Here is a 22,230-nt window from a genome sequence, read left to right as displayed (position 1 = left end):
CTGTTTGCTAACAAATATCACATATTAATATCAATAGCAACCCAGAGTCTGTATTACATTGCCAACAACAGCAAACTCCACAGGTCATGTTTCCCTAATGATATTCATGAATATTTTTGACCACAAATAGTATTACATAAAACGAAAGGAATATTTGTATCAACTATAGCAACTAAGAACAACTCCTGGAAAAACATCCTACCTGCCTGTAGTACCTCAACACCTTAAAATGGTAATTTGGGTCTCTTTGTTTATCCTACATGGTTGAAAGGTTTTTGAGTAATTCCTAAATAATGCCACCTTCAAGCCAAAAAGATCTGAATTCTGGAGCCAAGGCAGTCCAGCAGACAAACCCTCAGGGTGCTGGGAGCAGAAGGAAACTCTGAAGCCAAAATGCTATTCAGAAGTTTGACAATAAGCTAGGAATTTCCCCCAGAAGAGCTCTGCAGCAAAGAGGCCTGGCTGAACTGACAATTGCTGGGGAAATGTGAATCTGGACAGCTCTTCAAGGGCCAAGGCATTCACCTGCTGCCAAGGAGCAGCAGGTCTGCTCCCATTCCCGAGCTGCCAACAGGCTGAAGTAGTCTTTGACACACACAGGCTAAATTAGCATTAAAATGAAAAGCAACAAGTGTAGAAAGTTATGCAGATGGGGGAAAAGTGGCCTCAAATTAGGATTTTCCAGGCTGCAACTGATTTGTGGCTTGTTGTTCAATTACTCTGGGTTTACAAGATCATTACTATAAACAGACTCATTAAGCCACTGTAAAACTTGGTGAAGCTGCTCACCTGGCATTCATTTCTATGGAATCACATACAATATTTGTGGGTCAAAGATTACCATCAGAGTTCAGAGAAATGCTGGTGGGTTTAATAAGGAGTAACATTCAAATAAAACTTCTCACACCCAGAGTTCTACAAACACATCCTAATTCCAAATAGCTCCACTGGGGAGATAGCGACAAATGCTTCTCCTTTTTAGAAACTAAGGAAAGAAAAGCAGAAAAAGTCATTCCTCCAGAGTCACTGCAGGGGCAGGCAGGAGGTAACAAGCTTTAAATCTTTAGTCACACTTGTTGGCACAAGTGTTGGATCTACCCAAGCCCTTCTCTCAGCACAGCTCCCAGACCTGAGGAGAATTCCTGGTCACCAGCACTGTGTCTGTGTCGGCACTGCTGACTGAAACTCCAACAGGAAGACGTGGAAACACTTCCTAATGAAACAGTTTGGCAGCAAGGAGAATTAAGAACCAATTCTCCTTGCAGGCTTGGCACATAAGTCTCATTAAAGTTAACAACAGATATGAGACTCGTGTGCAAGGGAAAGCGATTAGAGCCTTAAATCCAATCAATGTCATGTTTGCCACATTGTTCCACTTCAACAACTTCTTTACTGCCCACAGTGATGCTGCTTTCCCAAGGAAGTTTATTTGTACTTACAGTTTTCTTTCTGTGGCCATTTTTTTAAATGAGAAATTTAAACATTATATGTTCAATGTCTCGCGGGCTCGTGGTGGTTGGGTTTTTCCCTTAGGTAAACTGGTAAGCAATAAATCATCTGCATCTTTTTTTTTTTTTTTTAAAGTTAGCTGACAGCTGATTTCCTTCCTCTTTCTCTTTGAAGATCTGAACTCTTCTTTTGTAGTTGTTTGTTGAACTACTGGCTCAAGGTCTGGTACAGTTCTCAAACTTTTGCAGCTCTGTGGTTACAGAACTTATTCTAAGATCTCAGGAACTGCAAACTCACGCCAGAAAGTAAACAGCTCTAACAGCAGGACAAAGAGCAGGGTTTTCTTTATTCTTTTGCACATAGGTTGGTGATTGCCAAATATCCGCGTCAGGTTTGGGGCCTGAACTGCTCGAGCTTGTGTTTGAGATTTCAAACAAAAACTGTTCATGATTAACATAGTGCAAAGCATGTCTCTGTTTCCAGTTGTTGTCTTCACTAACCTTTTCACAGTGCTTTCAGCTTCCTTTTTGGTCTTCATGAGTTACACAAGGACTTCTCAGTTTGAATTCCTCAAGGAGAGATAAACAGGAGGCAGAGAAATCAAACTAGACTGGCCTTGCTCTCAGTGCCTTGCTATTGGATTTCATAAACCATTTGTTTAAGCATATTTGTCTTTAGTGGTTAGGAAAACCATCTCTGGGGCTGCTTTATTTGGCAAAGGTACCTATCTGTAGAGAACATGCTGTGCATTATGTATGCCTAGTGCTGTTTTATGGACTATCACAAATCAAAGAAGTCTTGTTTGAATTTCATCAGATGCTTCTGGCTACCCCAGTCCAAATTCATATATAAGGCCTTTTTATAAAAATATGCAAGAAACATTGAAAGAATATTGGTAAGATTACAAAGTCAGTGCCTCAAAAGCTGAGAAACATTTGGACACATGTAGCTTGTCCAACTTCAGTTCTCTTCTGCAGATCTGTCAGGATGCCCAATTATAAGCCTGTAAGTTACCACTGGAGCTGTGCTAAGGTACCCTGCCAGGCCTTCCTCATTGACACTGGGATACTGCTGCTGTCCCCTCTCTGGGGAGGATATATCAGACACAAACAGTGACCTATTTTCTGCCAAAGGACTCCAGGCAAACTGGTGAAGTGTTTTCCCGTAGAGTGCAGGCCCCATGTAGATGCTGTGGCAGATGCCAGCCTTGTGCCCTCACCCATGTTGTCTCAGATGGCAATAAGGACCTCTATTTCAGCCACTGAACACCCCCCTTCACATCTATCTTCTATCCTGGGAATTTAAAACACTAGGTTATATGGAGGCATTTGTGGTGAAACACCTGAATTTGGGTGTCTCAGTCTTGCTTTACTCCTGCTCATAAAGTCAGATTACCCAGTCCTGATGCTTTCTTCAGGAGGATTGATTCTGTTTAATCTTCTGCAGGTGGACAAGAAGTGAAGTCTCTTCTGCCCATTCCCAGTAAAGCTGTGTCACTCACACCCTATGCCTTCAGCCACTTTGCCCTGTCCCTGCCCCATGTCTGCTTCTTAATCCCAACTTCCATTCTGTGGATTTCTGAACTCAGTTTCAGTCTCCTTGTCCAGCAAGTATTAGATTCTGTGCTCTACCTCTCAGTCCCCTGCTCCTTTTGAGATATTCTCAGGTACCACAGCTGCTTACTTGTTAGTCTGGCCCCATTATCTCCCACATTTTCACTCCCATTATTTGAAGGGGCTCAGTTTTTCAGTGCTAGTGCTTGTCCAATGTCAGCATCCCTGTATAAAGTAGTTTAATTTAGGTTCATTTTTCTATAGAGAACAGAAATGTTTGCCTTATGCTGTCCATTCTGCCAAGTCATAACTCTTAACCCAACCCAAGGAGGAGCTAGAAATCTGCCTCCAAAATTCACCAGAAAATTGTTTCTTATACAGAAATATTCTCTGCAACATTTTTTAGGAATGGCTTAAATATTTTGGCTGAAGTTTTCTCAGATAATTCCTCTTTGGGCAGACAGAGCTTTGGAAAATTTCTGCTCTTTCTCATTACAGTTTGGCAAGACATGAAGGCAACTTAAAACAGGTTGTTAAAATAGCAATTGCAAAATACTAGATTCAGATGCAATCCTTGTTTTGAGCATGTGGCTGTAGCTGAAGCCATACATCAAGCATATGACTTTACAACTAGTTTTGTAATGTATTAGAGGCACTGACTTGCTGTACAGCTTTCTGAGTAGCTGACACAGAAACTACCTCTTAGAGATTTTCATAAACTGAAGAAATTTAGTAGTGGGATAAGATCAATATGGACTGCTCTGCATTGTCCTGTTACCTCATTTCCACAATGAAAAAAAAAGAAAGACATTAAATTGGCCAGAGAGCTTAGTTTAATCTGCTGAATGTTTGTGGTTACATCTGGAGGAACAGACTGATCTGGTGGTTGCTTAGGACAACAAAATGAATGTATCAAAAATTCTGTGTGCAGTGGCACTGGTTGCCATGAGCATGTTGGTGGGGTGTGTGCAGGGATGTTTGTGAGAGACAGAAACTTGGACATACATCCCTGAAGTGCTGTGTTTGCTTTTTCTTCCATGACTGGTACCAGTTCTTTCCAAGAGGTGCTCCTCTGTCAGCTTTGGCAGTTGCCCTCTCCAAAGGTTTCATGCTACAAGGATCTGCAGGACATTTATTACAGGCAGGGACCCACTACAGTCCAGAGCATGTCCCAACTTCAGCAGAGAGTCTCTGAAACCAAAATCCACCACCATGATGTGCTGCAGGAAAGGGGCTGCAGTAATCAAGACTGCTACCAGCTTGTTATTCTGAAATTTACTCTCCCAGCAGGAAGGATTTGTTAGGTAATCTTCTGAAATGGCCCTGGAAATGGAACCACACATAAAAAGATGAAAACCAACCACACAAAACACTTTCAGGGAAGGGAAGGGAAGGGAAGGGAAGGGAAGGGAAGGGAAGGGAAGGGAAGGGAAGGGAAGGGAAGGGAAGGGAAGGGAAGGGAAGGGAAGGGAAGGGAAGGAAGGAAGGAAGGAAGGAAGGAAGGAAGGAAGGAAGGAAGGAAGGAAGGAAGGAAGGAAGGAAGGAAGGAAGGAAGGAAGGAAGGAAGGAAGGAAGGAAGGAAGGAAGGAAGGAAGGAAGGAGAAAAAAGAGAAAATCCTTTCTGTCCTGGACACTCCATTTGTTTTAACCTCGAGCATGTGAATCACCTTTTCTTCTCAGTGATCCAACAATCAGTTCATTCAAGAACATTATGCTTGTCCTTTCAGTACATGAAGCTCAAACTCTAGCACTAAGTTAGATAAACCTCTTAATTTTTGTAAAACCAAAGTGAGGAATGGATTCAGAAAGATTAACCATTAACTAGTGGATGTTGCTGGTGCTCACTTTTCTCTGGATGGTTCTGAAATGCTTGTGTGGGCAAGACCACAGCTAAAATTACCACAGGGTACAGCTAAGACATTTTGAGGGATACTGGCTGACTGCCTTTCAGCTGGGATGTAATCTAGAGTCTCTGACACAACATCTGGATCATCATTGACTGGAGCAGATGTTGGACTTGGACCTGGGGAAGGAAACTCCATCCTGGAAATGCGCTGCTGATATCTCTTTGGTGGTAGGAAAAAGAATTGTTCCTGTAGGCAGCCACATAGCCCCATCCTGTGCTCCTGTCAGTGTTAGGAGTTGTCCAGGATGGCTCTTTGGACAGGATGCCTGTTAGGAATAAGTTTGTACAGAAGAAAGGGGAATAGTTATTATTCTTACCTAAAAATAAGCACAGTATTGAGCTTCACAGTGCATTTAAATATAGTCCAGTCAGTGGTCACTTCCTTCCGTGACCTTGAAATCTAGCATTTGAAATGGTGTTTTCCAGGCAGTTGTAAGGCTTTCATTTTCTTCTTCCAGATGCTTTCTGCTTCCCTTCTTCCTGTCCTAGAGCAAATAAACCAAATTAGCTCCTTTTCTACTGATGCTTGAGATGTTGTCAGTGTATTACACAAAAATCTGACTTCACAGCTTAGCTTCCAAAGGCAGAGAAAGGCTGCACTGCAAAGTTCAAGTTAGGTAATTTCTCTTACTCCTTTCCCAGATATAGTCTCTACTGCTAAGCTTTCAGTGGAGATCTCTACTGATGTTCTGAAGAGAAGTAATCAAACTCTGAACACCAAGGAATGAATTCTGTATGGAAAAACCTTTTGTAAAAAAGCTTTAGCTGAGGTGGAAGCCAGTTTATTACAATGTCTGTGTGCTGTCAGAGTTTCAGCAGGAGGTCCCCAAGGTCCTCCTGCAACTTGTTAAATGGGCATATTTCTGAAGCATTCAAGTGGAAAGCTGAGGGACTGAGAAATCTTGTTTTCAAAAGCTGCTTTGCAATCAAGAGAGGCAGTGGTCCTGGAGAAACAAATATCTTGAGCTGTATGTGGATGGAAATGTTTATTCTATTTTAGGGCATTGTAGCTGGCATATTATGCCACACTCATAATGTTTTAATTCAAGTACTAGGAGAGGGTAAACACAGAAGTATTTTGTATCTGCAATTCCTCCTTTTTTTCCCTTTCAAAATAGCTGACAACTTGTGCATTCTTAAGAAATTGCTGCTAATAACACATACAAATAGTAATTAACATATCCTAAAGTAAATAAAATTCTCTTTTTGGAATATACTTCTGGGCTGTAGGGGAGGATTATCTTTGGCAGGAGCTCTACAGAGGTATCCAACAACAAGGGCAAGGTTGAAAGCCTTTCTGGAGTTGTTTGCAAAGCCCTCAACCACTGGCTGTTTGTTGATCAAGATCCAAAGCTGCTGTTTGTCATACTTAATGCTGGTGTTGTAGCCAAATGATTTCTCAGGTTTCTTGGTGCTTCCTTATTTAATGCCATATTATTATCTCCATATCAGAATTTCACTGAACAGTACTTGTTCCTGTATGTTCTGTTAAAAGGTGGCACCTCTGAATACAGTGTAGTCTAAAAAAAAAACAACAAAGACCAGCCAGGAGGGGAGAAATGACAACAGTAAAGTTTTTGGAACAACCATTGATGCTTTTTCCTTTTCATGATAAATAAAGCAGAGTTGTGGGTGTACCTGCTTGTTCTAAACTGATACTCCTGCATTTTGCAAATGTGGCTGCACAACCTGGTGTGGAAGATTGGTTCCTGCTGATAAATCAGTGGAAGTGTTATTAGATCTTATATTAGCCCAATTTTGCCCAGGTCCATGTTGGGAGCCAACTCAGAGATTGGGACTGGGACCCATGTCCACCAGCCCTGTTCTCACTGGAAAACGTGTAGAGGCTCAAAAGTACTACAAAAGGAAGAAAAAGGCATTTAATGAAACACATAAGAATGTGCTTTGAATTACTGAATGTTGCCAAGAAACAAGATTTCAGTCTCCAACCTTCAAAACAGATGATCCTGCTGTTTATGGGATGTGTTCCTGTTCAGGAGCTGCTCTGGTGCCGACAGCTGGAGGGGGTGGCTGGGCACTCACAGGGAATTTCTGTCAGCTCAAAAGCCTTTGGACTTTTGTTACCCAGTGCAGCACTATAACACAGTGCTCAAAACAAACACTATAGAAATGTGGTATTTGAGGTATGGGATTGCTCTTTCCAGGAGGTTTTCAAGATGTGACTGGGCAGGCTGCTAGATAATCTCATCTAGGCTCCCTTTCCATGAAAGGTTGGTCTGGATGCTCTTTTGAGGTCTTTTCCAACTTGGGCAATTCTATGTCTTGGATAAAATTGGTTGATCTTTTAAACTGATATGATGTAATTAATGTTCTGATTGCAATCTTCAGTATTTTTTCAGCATAATTCATAGAATCTCCCCAAAACAGATTTGAGGCTTCCATCCCCAGTGGAATCTGGGGTGTTTGGGGCAGGTTTGGAAGCCCAAATATCTGTGGAGGACAACTTCAGTGTGAGGAATCAAACAAATGATGCTTTGTGTGTAGGTTGTAGTTGTTGCTGCCATTTCATTTGTGTGTTTAAGTCAATATTGTGTCAAATGTTCAAAGTTTAAAAATAATCATTGCTTTTTCTTCCAGTTCTGGAAGAAAATACTGAATACTGAAAGTATTAAAAAAAAGAAATTAACTCTTCCTAAACAAATCTAGTCAATCTATGATTGAGAGAAAAGACCCAGCAGCCTTCAGGGCTTGCTGGAATTTGTCTGCTGGGAATAGAATGTGGGTACCCTGCCAACCTCAACCACGAAGTCATCCTTCATCATTTAAATTGTGGATGTAACAGGGAGGCCATGGAATGGGGGAAGAACTAAAAATATTCACCTGCAACAGTAGTTTTTATGCATGTGTCTGTATTTATATATGTGTGTGTGTATTTTCTCAGATAGATGTACATATATTCACACACGTTATTACTCTTGTTAACCAGAGTCACAGTATAATAAAATTAATTTAGTGACAGCTTAGACCCTGTTTTTTGTGAGATATAAATGTTATAGCCTTTAAAAGACTTCCCCTTTTAAATTATTTCATTAACTTCTTAAGTGAAAAAAGTCTGTTTTTTATACACACTGTAGTGATTCCTTTGTGTGCACCTTGTCTTACCTTTAAAAACCCAACCCAAGAAAACAAAAAAAAAAAACCAAATTAAAACCAGAATACTGCAGAAATTGACATAAGTGTTCCTTCTGATCTGATCTTTATATTTCCGTACTTTGTATTTGATTTTTAAAAATTTTGTTGGCTCTTTATTAGTTGAATTCTTTAAAATCAAATTGCATTCACTTTTCTTTAGGCAAATTTTGTGTCCAGGATGTCTTTAAAGTGCTGTTCTCTGCAGTGAAAGACTTTGAGAGAACACTTCTCTTTCCAGTGTGGGTAGATTACTTTAAATTATTATTTACATGACCAAATTAGGAAGTAAAACCTAAATATGCTCTTACATGGGTTTATTTTTTTTTCATTTCGTTGGTTGCTTGATTGGTATTTTGTTTTTGCTTTTGGTTTTTTTTGGTTTCTTTTTTGTAAATAAGTGCCTGTGGTGATAATCAAATATTTGATCTTAAAATAACTTCGCTCTCACTGGGTGCATCCTATGTCCAGAACTGCCTCTGGCAGTTAAATAAACACTGGACTTTTATCATGGATGGCATTTATTTCAGAGCTCATCACCACAGGGCTCCACTGTGCTTGTGGGTGCCACAAAGGAGCAGGGGGGCTTTGCCTCTGAGCATTTGCATCCTTTTGGGGAGGGGATGTGGCTCTGCTGGGAGGTCCCTGAGCTGCAGCAGCAGCAGCAGAGGGGAGCTGATGCCAGCAGCCCTGTGTGATGTGTCTGCTCTGGCACCAGCCCTGTGGGGCACCTTCCTGAGAGCTGGGCAGCCACCAGTGCTGCCCAGGGAGTGAGTGGATGGAGCAACTCTCAGGGAAATGGTCCATCTGTGTTCCAGAAATCCCTGAGATCACCTCTAGTTACAGCCTGAAAGTCTGGCTGCTCATCCCAATGGCATCCAGCATAATTCTGTGGATGTGACTATTCCTAGCGTGTTCATGCCAGCCTGCAAGTGCTGATGTGGCTTGTACCCATTTCATCAGCCCCAACTGCTGCATGTCTCTACATTAAATTGAGTGGATAAACTCATTTATTTCTATTTTGGTTAAGCTGACAAGTTCTTTCTGGTGAATTTGTAACTCTGTGTCAGGTTTCTGCATCACGATATTTTATAAAAGTATTTCTTTTCTGGCAGTGCTGACCTACTTTAAATGCTGCAAGGTGCTCTTACCTCCTTTTTTCTTTTCTAACAGCCAGTTGATACCAGCAGAGATCTTTGTACTTCAGCTTCTAAACCTTTGATGATATTTTAACTGTTCATTCCTGTTTGTAGGCAGCCACTTTATCCTTTTCTAGGTGGGCCCTTGCTTCAATTCAGAGTTAATGGTTACTATTTATTGCACACCTACAAAAGGTAAAACCTACATAGAGCAAAGCTGCTACGTGCACAGAGTGCCTTAGAAAGCCCAGAATCCCTGACCTGAAGAACAAATTGTCCCTAGCCAGGCTGTACAAAGATGTGAGGACATGAGTAACTCACCTGGGCCCTGCAGGCACGGGGACAACTTCAATGAAATAACTCAACATCCACCACAACAGTCAAACCTAAGTCATGAGGTTAAAAGAAAATAAAACTTGCTGTGAGCGTGCAAGGGCATCTTAATTCCTGGATGGGTGTCCTGTGATGTTATTGCAGTGGGATGTTTTCTTTTGGGTAAATAATTAGTGCTCCCCTGAGAGCTGCAGATGTGCTGTAGCATTGCACGTTCTCCACCACAATCTCTAACCAGTCTTAAAATGTTACAGACTGCTCAGGTGTGGCTGGGTTTATGTGCAGCTAATTGCCACCACCTTTTTTCTCCTTCCTGCCTCATTTTTCACCCTGTTCTCCTGGTTTTTTGGCACTGACACCCCTATCTCTGTTGCTGCCACAGCCCCCGTGAGCAGTGTGTGTGTTGCCAAGGGAGGGAGCACAAAGGCAGAGAGATCAAGGAGGCAGCAGCAGAGCTGAGACATCTCCACTCATCCAGGTGGCCACTGCTGTGTCCTCATGGAAGTGCTGCTCCTCAGAGATCCCACTCTGGGACCAGTGAAGCTGAAAGCCATATTGCAGAATTCACATTTTTATAGATCCCAATAGCCTTTGCATACAGATATAAAAGCATTTTATGCTGAAGCCCCTGGTTGGAATTCTTACCCATAACCCACCAGATCTACTTCCCAGTGATTATCTCCCATTTCTAAATGCTGCAGTATCACTCTTCTACTATCTTTTGGGACTGTTTCTGGCTGGAAAAGGGTATTTTCATCCAAGCTCTTAAGGGATACAGTAGGAGCAAGGTAAGACCCATCCCGTGTCCTTCAAAACGTTTAAAATTCAGTGTCTTTGTAGAGAACAAAAGCAATGGGGGCTCTGAGCTAGTCCACAGTGTTTAAATCTGCTCATCCTGAATCACCAGTTGCTACTGATTCAAAACCTCCCAGATCATCACTGATACCAGTGTGGCAGCCCCTCAAAATGCCTCAAGCAAAGCTGAATGAGACACCATAGAGGCACCACCAGGTTCCTGACAGTAATTTTGCTCTCTGGTTTATTCATCCTCATAGATCAGGACATCTCTGATGGGTTTCACCCACCCCACAGAGGATTATAGTTCAAAGTGTTGGCCCTTCACTCCCTGAGTTATTGAACACTGTGTCCTAGCTCAGACTTTGTAATTCTCCCCAGGCACCCAGAGACCTCCACTGACCCCAGACACAGCACAGCTCTGCCCTGGCACCTCTCCAGAAGTGTCTCCACCCCTTCCTCCCCACCATGATGCAGGAAAGAGGCTCCATCCCTCTATCTGTGAGATTCAGACAGGTGGGAAGGGCAGTGGGGTCCATGTGGAGCAGGCACAAGGGTGCTGGGCAGCCTCCAGTACTGCCTTTGTATGAACACCTCATCATTTCAATGTCATTTGCATCTGGCTATATATGCAAATACAGTGGGAAGAAACCTCTCTGTAAAGAAAAACCTCTCTGCTAAAGAACTAGATTTGAGAATGCAGCTATCCAGTTTTTGGTACCCAAACTGGCTGAGGCATCCCTGGTGCAGTGTGATCCATCCTCACTGCAGAGGCTGGCAGGGTGCTCCCTCCCCCAGGAGAGAGGGGTGATTTCTCACTGGGGTTTGGTGTTTCTCACATGGATGTTCTCCTTCTGGCTCGTCAGCAGTGAGTCAGGAATCCCAGCTACTTGGTTCATTGCTTGGTAGATCATGCTGAAAAAATGCAAGGAAAAAATCATGGCTTTTTGAGATGAAAAAAGGAGTAAACTGTGGATTTTGTTTTGTCATGGGATATTTTTCTCTGCTCCTCTCTCTTTCCATTTTGTACCATCTCCATCACCCTGCATTGCAGTTTTGCCTGATTTGGGTGGGGTGGACTCTGCAGTTCATCCCTACCTCTTACTCTGGGGGCTGAATGTTTTGGTTTTTTTCTTGTACTCCCTTTTCCAACTCTCACAGATCACAGCTGCCCTTTGCTCGACATCAACTCTTGAAAGACAACTTTGGTTGTTCCGCTAAGAGCTGGTGTGTCTTATGGTGCAGTTTAGGATTTTTTTCTCCCCATTTCATCTTCCCCTTGGGCTCAGCTGGTCTCCCAGCTGCTGCTGTGGCTTTCCCTGCTCTTCAAGGACTTGCTTCTCTCATCTGAGCATTGCCCAGGTGCTTTGGCCTCTTGGCTGGAGGCTCCACATCTGTGTTGCACGTTTCTTTTGGTTGCTGCTCGTGCTCAGTAGGAGTGGGGATAGGGCAACCATGAATATGATGGCTGTGTTGGCTGTAAAAAATATGAAAAATCTTTCTTAATTACACAGTGGACAAAAGCCCTGCCCTGCCATGCAGAGCTCTGGCTCACCATGCACTTCAATAATTGCTGTATCTGCTGTGTTCTGAAATGGTGTCTTCACAGAGAGAAGCTCCATTGATTTCAAGGCACTGTTTGCCTCATAAGAAAAAGGAAACTATAATGGAAGCTGGCCCCATGAACTCATCTAATTTATGTAGTACTTACAAACCCACCATATCTTTGTGGAAAATTATGGAATATAAATAAAAACAACCAATAGCCAGACATTTTCTGTCTCCTCTGGGAAATTGCAGAAGGTTGCTGTACTGCCAGATAGAAATTTATGATACTTTAGGCTTTTACTTGGACTAAAAGGATGAAATTGAGTTGGTGTTTTGGAACAGTTCAAGGAAATTGTGCAGGAATTATGTGCAGTCAAATCTGAAGCTGATTGAGGGGTCTGGCTCTGAATTTTTAAAAACCAAACTCTTCAAATGGAAAAGTAAACCAGTACAACAACGCCTGTTTCAGCTGGACAGGGAATTCTGTAGCTTTATTCTGGTAAAAATGTGACAGTCATAAATCTGCTTTGCTCAGAGTTTGGTCTTTGGGCCATAGGTGAGTGTGTAATTCACAGTCCAAGGCACAAGCAGGTTTTGGTGATTTGTTTTCCCTCCAGAGTTACTGCCTGATAAAGTGTGAGAATCCTACAGTTAGTCCAAATATGTGAGTGATCTAGAAGTGCTCTAAAAGGAACTTTTTTTTAAGACATGCAGTTATAAAATGAATAATGACTGCTGAGCTTGAGATGCAAGGACTTAAGAATTGGGGGGAAAAAATTGAAGATATCTGAAAAATCTATTGTCATGGAAAGTTGATTATATAAAGCATTTTCTGGAACCTCCTGAATTGTCCTTGATATGTAAGGAAGCAAGGAAATGGCTGGAGTTTTGGATCCCTGTTCATAGAGACTCCTAGAACTTGTCAGCAAAGTGTGGTTGAAAACATCATCAAATAACTTGATTTGTGTGATTTCCCTTTTTGCACCATCTTGTGCTAGATGGTGTGCTGTAACTCACTGCTGCTTTTAGTCACTGAGCCTCAGCATCTCTGATAGAGCACAAGCACTTGAAACCCAATGTGAAACAAGGTATTTATTCAGAAATTGGTTGGTTTCTCTCAGATCTTCACCACTTGCTTGTGCAGCCACATATGAGCCCAGGTATTCAGTATAGGAATATTTAATAAAGAATATATAAATATTTACATAAATGTGATTTGGAAAACTCAAGCCTGTAGATTCAAGAATCACTTGGGCTTCTTTGGCAGGAGACATCAACATAAATACAAGTAGTCATTAAATAATGGTAAGAAATTACAGCAATAAAATCTCTCTGCCTATTTTTCACCCCAGAAGGGTGAAAGAAAATGGCAAATTATTCAATGTTTTTAATGGTTGTCAGAAACTGGACAGAATCCAAAAACCAGTTCAGCAAATATTTATGAAATGGTATCTAAACCATTAACTGTTCTGCCTATCTGAGATGTAGTTGTGCAATCTGTTTCACACTCCTTATCCAAAGGTGGGGGAGGAAAAGGCATGTTTTTGAGGTGGAATTTGTGCCAATCAGACTTTGAGACCAGAAACCATTTTCAGATTTTTTTTTTAAAACACTTTAATAGGTCTGTATGATTCTTGGCATTGGGTACATCGAACTGAGAATGATTTAAAGGGGATGATTTAGGGATGTGGGACATTTCCCTGGCTGTTAATGCCCCTTTTTGTTTGATCTCATTGCTAATCTGAATAATCCTTAGAAGTTACCTATACAGAGAAGCATTTGATCTGAACTGTGCTTTGCAGGACAACCCTTTTTATTCCACTATGAATCCAATCTTCCCTTTTACCCTCTCTAGGTCAGCCACAGATTCCTTCCTTTCTCCTACAGCTCAAGGAGGAAAGACAAAATGTGTTTTGCTTGCTCCAGCTGGTTGACTGGTTTCTCTTGTACCCCTTAAACAGCATTTAAGAGGAAGCTTGTTTATTTTCCTAAACTACTTGTACATTCTGCATGCATAAAATATTAATTTAGCAGGGGACGAATCTTCTAAACACCAAATATTTGTGCATGTTTCTGCTAAAAAGTGCTGCCTGTGATCTTGTCTTGAGAGGATTCAAGTAATAGCTGCCATTTGTGAGTGAACACTATGTACCATTTTCAGCTTTTTTGCTCCCAAGGGGGTTGTGTTATCAGAGGCACTTAGCACACTGAAGGAGGAGAGAGCAGTGGATGGTTCCCAGGGTGTGCTGTGTGCCTGGCACATGAGGGGTGTCACCTGGACCTCATCCTTTTGGTGCTGAAGTACTGCCCAGCCTCAGTGGGGTTTGTTATTTGATGTAGCAGAATTAAGGTTGGTGTTCCCTGCATCCTCTTGCAAAAGGGTGCAGCATCATCTGGTGAATGGGGTGAATAGACTGAGAGTGATGTGTAAGCCAAGTCCACTCCACTGATCAGGTGGTTTAGTGACCTGGAGTCATTAATTAAAGCAAACCCTCCCTCTAAGGGAGTTTTTCAACAGATCATCACAAATGGTATTTTGAGATGACCAAGAAAGGACTAGCAATGCTCCGTGGCTCAAGATCTGGCCACTTGTTTCTCCAGAGAGGTGTCAGCTCATTGCATGGTGTTTTGATGCCTCTGTTCAAGTATTGGAAGCTGCAGGGATGACCTTTCTGCCTTTTGCTTTCTTTGGCTTTTCTCTAGCAGAGGTGTCCTCATCTGAGCCAGCCTTCGACAGCATCCTGGCCAAGGATGTGTCCCCATGGTCTGGGGAACAATTTCATTGCCAGTGAAGGACACTGTGAGACTGGTTGGTGGAGTAATCAATGCTGAATGGGGTTATAAAAGAGGGATTTAGCTTGATGAAGAAGAAAATTGAAATCCCCACCATCCCTCAGCTCCTACTGGGAGAGTTTGCATTGCTCTGCTAAGCACTTGCTCATGTGGTGCCCTTTCAAAATAGCTGTTATCTTTTTTTGGATGGTGATACTTTTGATGGTTATACATTGTACTCAGGCACTTTATTTTCCCAGTGAGGTCTTTATAATAAATTAAAAAGTTAGCCAAGTCATCCCCTGTTCATGCTGCAGATGGGAAAACAAGCACAGAGAAATAAAATTACTTTCGTGCAGCTACAAAGTGGGGCTGTGGTGAGGTGGGGAATAGGGCTGATATGGAGCAGCAGAGACTCCAGCCTTGAAAATGCATTTGCTGCTCTGTGCTGCCTTCCCCAAGGTATTCGACACTGATGCAGACGCAGCCTCAGTCATCTGAAACTTCTGCTATTGAGAACGGGATCTTTTTTTTCCTCCCTTCAGATCTCATTAAAACCGCCTGCAGTTATTTGAACCCTCCGACTTCCCCCGTGCCCCCTGAGCATCCTGCACCCAAAACGCCGCTAAATGACCCTCCCGCCCTGGCCGAGCCCACGGCCGGTTCTGCAGGCGGGGGAGCGAACCTGGCCGTGATGCCCGGGGCTGTGACCGAGCCCACGGCCGGTTCTGCAGGCGGGGGAGAGAACCTGGCCGTGATGCCCGGGGCTGTGACCGAGCCCATGGCCGGTTCTGCAGGAGGGGGAACCGAACCTGGCCGTGATGTCCGGGCTCTGATCGAGCCCATGGCCGGTTCTGCAGGCGGGGACCCGAACCTGGCCGTGATGTCCGGGCTCTGATCGAGCCCATGGCCGGTTCTGCAGGAGGGGGAACCGAACCTGGCCGTGATGCCCGGGCTGTGACCGAGCCCATGGCCGGTTCTGCAGGAGGGGGAACCGAACCTGGCCGTGATGCCCGGGGCTGTGACCGTGCCCATGGCCGGTTCTGCAGGCGGGGGAGCGAACCTGGCCGTGATGCCCGGGGCTGTGACCGAGCCCATGGCCGGTTCTGCAGGCGGGGGAACCGAACCTGGCCGTGATGCCCGGGGCTGTGACCGAGCCCACGGCCGGTTCTGCAGGAGGGGGAACCGAACCTGGCCGTGATGCCCGAGCCCATGGCCGGTTCTGCAGGCGGGGAGCCGAACCTGGCCGTGATGCCCGGGCTCTGACCGAGCCCATGGCCGGTTCTGCAGGCGGGGAACCGAACCTGGCCGTGACGCCCGAGCCATGGCCGGTTCTGCAGGCGGGGAACCGAACCTGGCCGTGACGCCCGAGCCATGGCCGGTTCTGCAGGAGGGGGAACCGAACCTGGCCGTGACGCCCGAGCCATGGCCGGTTCTGCAGGCGGGGGAGCGAACCTGGCCGTGATGCCCGGGCTCTGACCGAGCCCATGGCCGGTTCTGCAGGAGGGGGAACCGAACCTGGCCGTGATGCCCGGGCTCTGACCGAGCCCACGGCCGGTTCTGCAGGCGGGGAGCCGAACCTGGCCGTGATGCCCGGGCTCTGACCGAGCCCATGGCCGGTTCTGCAGGAGGGGGAACCGAACCTGGCCGTGATGCCCGGGCTCTGACCGAGCCCACGGCCGGTTCTGCAGGCGGGGAGCCGAACCTGGCCGTGATGCTCGGGCGATGCTGGCAGGGAGCCCGCAGGGGCAGAGCCCGCCCGCCCTCCCTGCGCTGCGGTGGCTCCGCCGGCGCTGCCATCCCCGCGCTTGCCGCGATGGGAGGCACCAACACACCCAGCCCTGAGCCCCATCTGTTGCAGCATCGGCTCCAGTAGCAGAGCCCGAGATGTTTAAATGCGCTTGCCTTTAGGGAAAAGCTTTCAATGCAGTTCTTCGATGGACGTTTCCAGCCAGACTGCAGGATTTTTCAGAGCTGTAAGTCAGAGCCGGGGTTCGGTTGTCCCTGGGTTTCTCTGGATTTGATTGTTTTTATTATTAAATTAATTTATCTTAGCAGGGGAAATGGGTTTTGCATTCATTTAGGTGGATGCCCGAGTGCACTGCAGGAGTCTGTAGAGAGGCAGGAATTCTTCAGGCTCTGTAAGAAATGCATGGTTCTTGGGTATTTTGGGTTTTTTGTCGTGTTTTGTCTCTCGTATGCATGACCGGCACGGGGCTGTTGTCCTGTTTTTAGAGCATTTAATTACAATAGATACTCCAAGGCTGAACAAAATGTTCTTTTATCTAGTTAAAGAATGGAGCTTGGGTTTGGGGTTGGTTCGTTAGTGTTTTGTTTTTTTCCCTTTGCATAACTTTTCCTTAATGTTTTGGAAAGAGACATTATCATTTGGGGGGCATTCATTTATTTTCAGCCTAAAACCATCTGGTCTCTGCATCCTGCAATGCTTGGTTTCTCCTACTGCTCATCTCAGAGCCTCCCGAACTGCTGAGCAACTAATTTGCCATGGCTAGTCACTGCAACCCAAATCACAGGTTTGCAGGAAGTGCTGTTTTGCTTAATGATTTTAATTTGATATTTGATGAGGTTTGTTAGGATAAAGAGCTGTATTATTGGCTTCATGCGTTCCCCCTTGCATTTTTCCCTTTCTACAAGAATTAGTGCTGAACACACGCAATTTGCACTGCAATTAATGGATCCGTGAGATAATGAACGGCCAAAACGGATGAGGCAGCTCCATCCTGGGATCAGAGCCTGAAGGGCTTCAGGATCTTCTGTTAGTGGGGTGATGATGAACAGCAAATGAAATTTAATCCAGTATAAGATGCAGGGTATTTTGCAGCATCTTGTGTGTTTTGCTTGTTGTTCTGTGTTACGGGCCACGGGAGAAATGAGAGTGTCAGCCTTTGGGGAAGGCATTTCCCCCTCAGCCGTGTCCCCTGCGTGGTGAGCGCAGGAGAGGCTGGAGAGCAGAGGCGGTGCTGACTTTGAGCAGCCCTGGGAGGTGTGAGCAGACTGGAGTTGCTGCAGCTGGGAGCCTGGGGGGCAGGATTATCTGATGGAGGAGGGAATGATGGGCAGCAGCATGAAAGGGATCCTGCTGACAAGGGGCCAGCCCTCAATTCAAAGGGAGGCAGTGGGAAACCCAGCAAAGAAGACTTGGTTGTACTTCAATTTAGTACATTTTTATTACTAGGAGTGGAATACAAATTTTTTTTTTTTTTTAAATGCCCCAGTTTGAAATAAACAGAAAAAGCTCAGCCACTCCCCCCCCCCCCCCCCCCAAAATCCACCCCATCAATCTGAATGTACAAGGATGTCTGACATTCATCAAGAAGAAATTAGGAGAATTAAATGCAATATTGTTGCAAATCTTTAAAGGCAAAACACAGAGTTGATGGAAATCACCTGTAGCCAGAGTTTGCTTCAGGCAGCCAAGAGCCATCGGGTTTCCATCAGGAGGAGAAAATCCTCCTGTCATTTCAGCCTCTTTGGCCACCCAAGCAGGGGCAGTGAGAAGCTGATTTGAAGACAGTAAATATTTAATCATCTTAAATTTAAAATAAATGGCAATTAAAAAATTGTAAGAGCTTGTTATCATGTCTGTATGCACATATGAATATATATGTTTCACATATCCATTGCCCTACATGAAACTGTGATTCATATGTGTGTAAAAACAGTGATGCCCTGTGAGTTGAACTCTGTCACATCTACATCTGGGAGGAAATAGTCACCAGGGCAGTTTGCTTCTGCTTCTCAGTGTAGGTGCCAGTGCCCTTGCTTTTAGAACTGATGTATATTTTGATAAAGTTATCAAAATTTACCTTTCTGTGCTGATGTAACAGACACTCTCCTCATAGGTATTTGATGACTTCTAGTGCCTGACTTTGTGGTTCAAAGTCCAATTTCTATTTCTAATAGACCTCAAAGTAAGTGTTAATAAAACTTGGATGTAAATATATATACTAATAGTTATACAGCTGTTCAGTACATATAGATAGAAATTAAAGTTCGTGATGGAACATTATGTTCCTGATGGGAAAAAAATACCCAATATTTTTTAGGGCCGTATTACTGGTGTGAACCTAATTTTTGGTAGTAATGAAAAAACAAAATTGTTATTCTGAATCAAAATTTCCTGCTTAAGGATTTAATTTATCTCGAGGGGGAAAAAAAATAGAAAAAAAAAAAAAAAAGCTTTGCTGTGTTTTGCTTTGTTTTGTTTCCTTCTTGGGTGCTCATTAATTTCATGGGAGGTTTTCAGTGATGCTCCTTGGCAGGGTGGGTGTCCCTGCCAGGATGAGCTGCAGGCAGGGGCTCTCCCTGAGCCTTGATTTTTGGTAATTCCAGTGTGAGCTTTGTTTTTGTGTGACAAATGGGGTTGGACTGTCTGCCACATGGCTTGGAGCAACAGCCAGTTCTGAAACGGCCTCTCCCATGCCAGGCTCATACTCTGCCCATCTGTCACCATGTCCAGGGTGTCCTGCTAAGCTGGAAATGTTTCCCACACTCTCCAAGCAGGATCAAATTCTTCTTGACACATTTTGATGCACAAACTGTCAGCCAAATCAAATGCAGATTTGCCTGTTTCAGCTCACCAGTGCCTGCTGGGTTTCAAAGCCATTGCAGAGGGCAAAAATTACTTTTGGTGTATGTGGATAATGAGCTTAAGTTTTCAGTTGGGCTTCTCTGAATGTGTGTTTGCTTGTCCTTTCTCCACAGCGTGTTCAGGTTGGTCCATTGTAATTGTGGCGCTTAAATGGACTCATAAAGAATAATATGATGGCTAAAATCAGAAGACTCCTTCTAAAGGAGTCAGAATTTGATATGGCTTGTTTGTAAGGTTTTCTTCCCTATACTCGATCTAAACTAGGAACTATTTCTGAAAAAAAAAAAAAAAATTAAAAAATTGATGAAGTCATAGTCCTTGAAAGAAGCCTTGAAAGAAGAAGTTTACCTGGGGAAATATCTTCCTCAGAATTTTAGTACAGCATGTACAATAATTAGAAAAAAACCCCTGGGTATGTGTAATTTCTTCCCTTCCCTTTCTATATGAGGATTATTTCCAAACTGGACCCACTGCAAAGATTTATTTTCAGTAGTGGTTATTTCTAGTGTGAGTGAGTAATCTCTTTGTTGTGTTCTTCTGTTTGCCTCATTGTTCACAAGATTTTCCAGATGGGCAACTATTTTATCCATATTTCTCCCAGAGAGATGGCCACTGGTGTCTTCTAACACCTTCTTCCAAGCAGAACTGTGATGCTCTTTGAAGCACATCCCTTGAGACAAACTTTAACAAGTGACCAGTGCTTGGTGTGTGTGAGCCTGGAAATGTGAGATTTATATCCCTTGGACATTGCGAGTTCTCTTAACAAACATGCTTTTCCTCAGAAGCTGTATAGCTGGCCTGTTTTCTTAAAATTTAAATTCTGGGATTTTTCACTTGGACAGGGAGGTTCCTTCATGTCACTCCACTGGGCACTCAGAGAGTTAACCCTGCTTTCTACACAGCACTCAGGGCTCTGCAAAGGAAATCCCATCTGAGTGACACTTGGAAGTGTCCCCAGATATCCATCCCAGCACAGGGATGCCCGGAGTGTGTCTCACCAGCCAGCACAGCTGGGATTGAAACTGGCCTGAAATGGTCCTGGCTGGGTCCTGCAGCCCGAACACGGAGCTGGGAGGGGATTGAAATGGGGCTGAAATGGTCCTGGCTGGGTCCTGCAGCCCAAAGACAGAGCTGGGAGGGGATGGAAATGGGGCTGAAATGATCCTGCAACCCGACACGGAGCTGGGAGGGGATTGAAATGGGGCTGAAATGATCCTGCAGCCCGACACGGAGCTGGGAGGGGATTGAAATGGGGCTGAAATGATCCTGCAGCCCGACACGGAGCTGGGAGGGGATTGAAATGGGGCTGAAATGGTCCCGGCTGGGTTCCGCAGCCCGAACACGGAGCTGGGAGGGGATTGAACCGGGCTGAAATGGTCCTGGAGCCCGAACACGGAGCTGGGAGGGGATGGAAACCGGGCTGAAATGGTCCCGGCTGGGTCCTGCAGCCCGAACACGGAGCTGGGAGGGGATGGAAACCGGGCTGAAATGGTCCCGGCTGGGTTCCGCAGCCCGCACACGGAGCTGCTGGGATCTCGCTGCGCTGCCGAGGCCCGGCCCAGCCTCCGGCGGGAATGGCAGCCCGGCGTTGCCATGGCTACACTGGCACCGCTGGAGCTGGGGAAGGAGCCGGAGTGAAACACGCTCCGGGTGCCGTGCACACCTGCACACCGTAGTGAGAGGCAGCCCCTTGTCTGGACAGCTTTCTAGAGGGGGAAAATAAAAAAAAAACCACCCTACTTTATTCCCAGTTTATCGACAGTAAAGATGGAGAGGTGAGATGCAGGGTTCAATTTTATTTATTTATTTATTTATTTAATTCTGGGCAGTGGGAATAGTACAGGACAGAACTTTTCTCCTAATAATAATAGTGCTTTTCATTTCAGAGCTACCACACGAGATGGTCATGCTTGTCAGGCTGCTTTTGAAAGCGAGCTTCTGTCAAAGGCACTGTTTGCTTTGTATATTGGCTTAATCATACATTTAAGAGTGCACAAAATTTAGGGTCTTTTCAGAGTTAAATCTGTTTGCAACAAAATTTTAACAGAAGTAGGAAATTAGAAATGTGCAGTCTCCATATGTTGCAAAGATAACAAAAGCCTGGAAAAGAAGAGGCCATTTATCTTCTTGACTGTTTATTTGCCAAAGCAGGTTCATATTTTTCATATATTTAGTTCATATAAAAGTGAAACTGTTATTCTTAGTTGGATTACAAATGAAAAGGAATTGATTACGCCACAAAGAAATGGTTACATTATAATGACTTCGCTGAATATGTGCAATTCAATGATATAGAAACTCCAAAGTTTTCGCAAGTTGCCCAGCCTCTGCCATGCCAGGGAAATGGGAGCATGTTGCCTGTTGGAGATGCTGGATTTCCCCTTCCCTCTAGGCTGGACAGAAAGTGTGGGGGACATGAGCAGTGACAGATACCAGAATGCCTTCCCAGAGCTAATCCAGAAAGCAAGAGCAGGCAGTGAAATCTCATCACTGAAATGCTCTCATGAAGCTGTTCTGGACTGGATCTGTAGCTTGTAAAACCCTTTGGATTCCCACAGCACAAATGATGGATTGTAATTTATTAGCATTGGATGTCACTGCTAACTGAAAATCTAGAAATGGCACAAAATCTCACTGTGTCTTAGCTCAAAGTCAGGGGTGGGACACAAAGGGCATGCAGGCTGTGTTTGGGCAGAATACTGTACCAGGAGTGTGATAAAGTCTTCTGGGTTGTCTCAGACAATCTGAGCTTTCTTCTGTCCTTAAGGGCATTTTATGTTGCAGCTTCAGCAAAATACACCTTTAAATAAAGAGTTCAGAGTGTGATGAATGAAGACATCCATTCTTTTGGGAAAAGAAAAAAACTAGTTTAGCTTATGAAATAAAGCATATTAAATGTGTTGGTCTCTTTTTACATGTGGGGCTAAAGGTATAAGAAAAAGCTGTAGCAAAGTGACTGTAAACTTCATAGAG

At 44.3% G+C, this 22,230-nt stretch overlaps 1 protein-coding gene across 3 annotated transcripts in view; it reads left to right on the top strand.

Moving 5' to 3' along the window:
• Positions 1-22,230, top strand: part of PRKAG2 (protein kinase AMP-activated non-catalytic subunit gamma 2) — a 217,303-nt gene that overhangs the window by 35,517 nt on the left and 159,556 nt on the right. The window contains exons 1-2 of one of the 3 annotated variants that reach the window (XM_071428548.1): positions 16,442-16,621; positions 16,730-16,786. The exons of 1 other annotated variant lie outside the window; for it this stretch is intronic. Coding sequence is in view for 1 of the 2 variants with exons in the window: in XM_071428546.1 (XP_071284647.1) it covers positions 16,541-16,621 (81 nt within the window). In the remaining variant the exon portion in view is untranslated. Of the gene's footprint in view, positions 1-16,441; positions 16,622-16,729; positions 16,787-22,230 lie in introns of those variants that run through there. One more of the 3 variants, XM_071428546.1, reaches the window with a different exon arrangement.

This window comes from Agelaius tricolor, unplaced genomic scaffold (assembly GCF_023055355.1).
Source record: "Agelaius tricolor isolate 1412-34295 unplaced genomic scaffold, bAgeTri1.0.p SCAF_6, whole genome shotgun sequence".
Lineage (NCBI taxonomy): Eukaryota > Metazoa > Chordata > Aves > Passeriformes > Icteridae > Agelaius > Agelaius tricolor.
The sequence above is the reverse complement of the archived record's forward strand: the minus strand, read 5'-3'. Positions and strand labels throughout refer to the sequence as shown.